We start from the raw sequence: 5,863 nt of genomic DNA, 5'->3' as shown, positions 1-5,863 counted from the left end.
TATTTATTTATTTTCAAAACATCGCAATTGAACAGATGTCTCACTGATGTAGAAAAAGGTAGTAAAAGCCCTATGTGAGCTCAAATGGTTCATGAGGTTATGTTGTTTCAGTAGCATGCTAAAAGCTTGATGTAGCCTATAGGATACTGCCCTGCCGCAGGGCTGCACAGCACTCCCACTCTCACGCTTTGATGCTGAGGCACGTAGCTGAATCTACGTTGTCGATAAATGCACTGGATGCGTGACCGCGGACAGCGAAACAGAGCCAGCCCGAGCCGCTCCGCAGGGATCTGACGTGGCACACAGTTTCAATACGGCCAATTTCCTGCAGCTGTCCCGAGCTCCTCGTGAGCATGAATGACCACGGCGGAGGTGGGCTCAGATGGACTAGATTTACTTCTGTAGATGGATACAATTTAGTTTTTCAGCACGCGAGAACCAATGGAACCAATTACAACCAGAAGTGCAAACACTGACTCTCTTCTACTTCCAGCAAACTAGAGCAAATACTCACAGGACAACTCCACTCTGAATTAATATGTGACTTACATCTGCAGTTTAGCAATCAGCATTAATCAGCGTTTCTGTAAATGTAGCAGATTTTGCCCTGGAGGAAGCGATTCAACCCTGACTCCCTGAGCAGAAACCAATCAAATGTTAACGCTGAGAATTGAACTATCACTTGTGTCTCAATGTGTACTTTTATGATACTGAGGGCCACAAACAACTCAGGACCTTCCTCTCTTTTTTTTTCTTTCTTTTACATTCGTGCGCACACATGATTATTGTTTGTCACACTGTCCATGTTTCGGTTTGGTATTCGGTCGCTTTCACTCAAACCATTTCCTTTGAATGCTTTTTTGATTCAAACTAATTTGAAGCGAATGACAGCAATGGCACTTGATGTAGAAGGGGATGACTGCGTTGTAAAGTCCAGTCCAAATTCATGACACAAGTCATCAGTCTTGGTCTTCCAATAATCAATACTGACAAACTAACTGCAGACAAATCTGACTGGTCATGATAACGTTGTCTTCTTTTGGTTTTGATTTTATGCTTTCTTTTTGTATCGGTGTAGTCTGATAGACGTAGTTACAATGACGAGCAATTCTTTACTCTGCAGTGTTAAAACAGGGTCTCTTTAGCAGCAGTTGATATCTGTGTACATGCTCATGGACAGGGATCCAGCTCCGGTCCCTTGAAGCAGAAGCTGAATTTTTCTCCTCCTCTTGGGGCTGGAGGAGAGTTTGCGCTTTCAGTCCTGGTCTAGTTTTTTTCTCTCGGTGATCAGTTCGGTTCGGTTCTAACACAGAGCTCCTCGGGACGAGACTTCCCGTTCCAAGTCGTTTGTTTCCCCTAAAAACTCTTCGGAGTCGGATCGGGGATGTCTAGATGAGGTTTAAGTTACGTGAGGTGGTGTTTGGGCCTGTTGAAGACCGGGAACAAGGACAGAAAACGGGACCACTTTGCTTTTAGTGTGATCGTGTCACTGTAGTTGGCATCCTCGACAGTCGTCCTCAGGCTCGGTGTTGTCAGAAGAGTAAGAGCTCTCCTCGCTCACTGTCAAACGCAACACAGGTATATTAGACAGATGTATAATATGACATATAAGTGATTATATATAAGTGTATGCAAACTTGTGTGACTTACACCACTCGGTCTGTATGGGCAGGAAGGCCTTGTCCCCGTTCTCTCTGATCATCTCCTCCATCTTATCCAGCAGGACTGACACACTTCTGTCCTTGCCAGGGATCTTACTGTCCAGGACGTGGTAATAGTTCCCACAGAACTCCAGTAGTCTTTGCAGCTCCCTCCCACCTCTGAGAATGTGCTCCTCGATGGGCGTGCGGCCCAGCCAATCACCACAGCTGAACAGCACCATGGTGTGGAGGCACGCACTGTCACCGAACAGAGTCTCTATGTGAGACAGGAGAGTCCGCCTCTTCCTGGCTGTGAGAGACGAGACAACGGGGAGGACCAGCAGCAGGGTGTGGGGTCCAGGTCGAAGGAGGGCAGCTCCGCGCTGGGACTCTTGGCGGATGCGCTTCGGGGTTCGCCTCACCGAGAACCAATCCCAGCCTGGGGTGTCGACGATTGTGATCCGCCGGCCGGATACTAGCGCCTGCCTCCTGAGGCACAACTCCGTCTCCTGGCCCGACTCAAAGTACCGACGGCCCAGAATGGAGTTCCCCACCGAGCTCTTTCCAACCCCCTTCCACCCTAACAAGAGCAGTCTCAACTCTAAACCCAGAGAGACAGACAAAGACAGAGTGAGATATGGAGAGGAAGTTGGTGAGAGAATGAGAAACCATTTGGAATATGGATGGCCCGTCTTAGTCGACAAAGATCTCTTTAGTCGCTTTAATCTGTTGTTTTGTTCTAAGTCAACTAAGATCTATTTAGTCGCTTTAATCAGTCGGTTTGGTCTAAGTCTACTTAGATCTCTTTACTCAATTAATAGATTGTTTTGGTGTAAGTCGACTAAGATCTGTTTAGTTGATTAATCTGTCATTTGGTCTAGTCCAGTAAGATCTCTTTAGTCGATTACTTGTTCTTTATGCTTTTTTCATGCTGAATGACTTCACTGTCCAAGAAACGTATGAGCACATCCCTGGTAAACATAAGATTCAAAGTGGTGCTTTTGTGGGATTCTTTGAGGAAAAAAGGCATTTTTACAGATTAGTCGTTTAAATCAACTCATTGATTTGTCGACAAAATCGACAAAGTGTTTGTCTACTCAGAATTTCGAGGACAGCCCTATTAGGAATATGGAAAAGGAAAAAAAAACTTTGATTGACTAGAATGAGTAAGCTGTTTCTTCGAACATCAATGATGGACTGTTGTTTTCTCTGGAGAAGCATTACGACAATCATCTCTCTTCTGTACCTTATGACCCACTCACTTATACACACTAACACACACACACGCACACACACACACACACACACAAAGTCCCCCTATACCTCTGGGAGGTCCTCCAATCATCTGATCCCTCTGTCTGACATGCTCCTCCATCCTCATCCTCTCCTCGTCCAGAGCTCTCCTGGCCTGCTCTTCCTCCAGTAAAATCAACTCGTTCACCTCAAAGTACCAGCCTGGGTGAGAGCAACAATAAGTAATCCACTGTTTTCAATCGGTGCATTCATTAATAATGCAATAATATGACTTCATATTACATATCACTTAATGTGAACAACAAACCTTGATTGTCAGTGATCATTTCCTCCACCTTTTCCATCAGCTCTGGGACCTGTGTGTTGTCCTCTGTGTCTTTCCGAGTGTTATCGAAGGCGTGGTACCTGCAGGTGGATGAAAAAACACATTTTTAAAGGGGCACTCCACCAATTTCACTTTACTCATCTAAAGGAGTCCTACTTCAGCTTATGAAAACAGTTGTATGTTTGAAAAAAATAACACTGGTGATGTCATAGTGATGTCATCAGGGTTAGTGAGTCAGGATATCTCGGGCTCTGCCGCATTATTATTTTTTTAATCCGTCTTTCCTCAGTCCCCTGACTTTACAAAAATTCAATACTAAATCACTGGAGTGCCCCTTTAATCAATGCTAACCAAATGTTATGGTTTAAACAATTAGATAATTACAGATGCAGAAGTCAGTCGTGAGAAGAGTACTCCAAAACCCACAATGCAACTTGACTGCCAACAGTTCAGTGGGAGTTTTTGGGTGTGTTATACTTGTAGCGGCTAATGTTGCTCCACACACCCACAGATTTTATTCATTTTTCAAACTTGTAGTCATCAGCCCCAACGGACGCTGACTCAAGTGACATCTGTAATGGTAATTTTTTATGTAGTATATATTTCTAATTACTTAGTATATATTTCTACTCAGTATATCGTATTCATGCATAAGTCATTTTGCTCTGAACTTAGTTGAACTTCACCGTGTCTCTGTTGTGCAGAAGAAGAGTTCTCCCTCTCTGTTCACAAAGATAAGTAACTGTGTTGTATGAGAATGTTCCAGCACCAAGGCCTTTGGGCCGCTTGCTTTGGTTGCTGACCGTTTGTTTTTGAATGTTGTTTCTATCAGTCTGAGACCAAAAGTCTGAGACTGAAATGTCTGTAACATTGGCTGTCGGCCCCCACCTTTGCTCATTTCTGTATAAAGAAAGCTTGTTCACTTTTTTCGGGGTTCTTCCTCATTGAGACTGCACGCATTCTGTTGTGATGATTGAAACTTCTCTGCGCAGAGAATAAATACTTAAAAGCCAACCTGGTTTTTGGTATTATGTATTTCAGCATGAAAAGACTCACGCAAAGCGGGTATAGGAATTTTTTCCACCACACATCACATGAGGCAATTTATCAGATTTTGAGCAGGTCCTTCCGGAGCCGCAGAAGGCTTATTCCAACATTTTTCACATATGCAGTAGTAGCCTTATACTGTACATACAGTTCCCCTTCAAGCTGCCTATTTAACTACAAGATACTGTAACTATTTGTGATTGTTTTGCTTGCACTAAAATAATTGACACAGACTGTTTAGAGATCGATTTTCTGCGGACTCGAAGAGAGAGGGAGAGAAAGAGAAACACTGTACCTGCTTCCACATCTCTCCACCAGCCACTGCAGGGACTCGCCAGTGTTCTCTATATGCTCCTCAATGAAGACCCCTTTGGGCAGCTTGTCCACCCCGGTGAAGACCACCATGGAGTACCTCCAGGTCCCTCCACCCAGGGCCCCCAGCTGCTCCTCTGCGGCCCTCCTCTCCGTGTCAGTGAAAGGCTGGGTGACCGACACCACCAGCAGGATGGCGTGGGGTCCGGGAGGGCAGAGAATGGCCCCCATGCACGGCCCCTCGCAGTCCAGGCTCGGCGGGGGCTGCGTCGGGTTTTCCGACTCTGCGCCGGCGTTGTCGTTGCTGTCAGCTTCTGGGTTTTCCTCCAGGTCGCTGGGGATGGCCCATGGCGGGGTGTCCACCACGGTGACCCGTCGGCCGTAGATCTCCGTCTGGCCAACGTTGCTGTGAGTAGTCTCTGTCCCAACGTCGAAGACCTCATCACCCAGGATGCTGTTGGCGGTGGAGGTCTTACCAGACTGTGGCCCCCCAAGGATCAGCAGTCTGCGCTCAGGGGGGTGTCGGCCCCTGGGGTCCCCTGTTGGAACACCGCGAGATTAGACTGGAGGTTCCTCACAATGATGGGCTTGTTAATTCTTACTTCGAATGATCTTTATCCTTTATTTTGTTTTAATCTCTTGTTCTATCTCTAAAGTAGGGTTTTGCCAAAGTGCTTTTTGGAGAAGCGTCTGCATTGTTTCCACAACAACATACAGCCTTATCCCCTCTCCTACGAATGCACTCATTTCTGTCCTCGCTCCTTACATTTCCTCTGTGTGCCCCTCTTATCAGAGCTCCTTGTTACCTTATACCTCCTCTCCTTAACTGGCCCCTCTTTCACTCTTGTCCTTATCCCCCTAACCCGCCTCCCAGCATGCCTCCTTTTTGTCTGCCTTTGGAGAAATTGGGTCGGAGCGGAGGAGCCTTGGACTCCGTCCAGAGAGAATGGCGTGTGGAGTGAACGTGATTCAGTGAAAGTTAAATGAAGGGGATAAATGTTTTGATGAACGGCATCACAGACGAATATGAATTTTCGGAGGATGGCAACAGAAACGACGCCTGCTCTGTCTGACAAGAGGGGAGAACATCGGAGGAGAGGGAGGTTTATTGATTCTGTTACTCACCACTGCTGACACACTTTCCCTGTGAGCTGCTAAACACAGGAAGTTGACACAAGCAACAGTTTCCGAGTATGTTTTGGTCCAAACGTGAAATGGCTCTGAGGGTTTTTTACCTCGGATGCTGTGACTGAGTGAATGGTGATGGTGGGTGGGTGTGTGTGTG

At 46.2% G+C, this 5,863-nt stretch overlaps 1 protein-coding gene across 1 annotated transcript in view; it reads right to left on the bottom strand.

Moving 5' to 3' along the window:
- Nucleotides 1-5,863, bottom strand: part of LOC116400438 (GTPase IMAP family member 8) — a 6,319-nt gene continuing 456 nt past the window's right edge. Inside the window, exons 2-6 of the mRNA XM_031878273.1 lie at nt 4,562-5,117; nt 3,202-3,299; nt 2,964-3,095; nt 1,651-2,241; nt 1-1,560 (exon numbers count right to left, since the gene is read on the bottom strand). Coding sequence (XP_031734133.1) covers nt 1,487-1,560; nt 1,651-2,241; nt 2,964-3,095; nt 3,202-3,299; nt 4,562-5,117 — 1,451 coding nt within the window. The 3' untranslated portion in view covers nt 1-1,486. The remainder of the gene's footprint in view (nt 1,561-1,650; nt 2,242-2,963; nt 3,096-3,201; nt 3,300-4,561; nt 5,118-5,863) is intronic.

Source organism: Anarrhichthys ocellatus, unplaced genomic scaffold (genome assembly GCF_004355925.1).
Source record: "Anarrhichthys ocellatus isolate YVR2014 unplaced genomic scaffold, GSC_Weel_1.0 scaffold170, whole genome shotgun sequence".
NCBI lineage: Eukaryota > Metazoa > Chordata > Actinopteri > Perciformes > Anarhichadidae > Anarrhichthys > Anarrhichthys ocellatus.
Note: the sequence above shows the minus strand (reverse complement) of the source record. Positions and strands in the feature narration are given on the sequence as shown.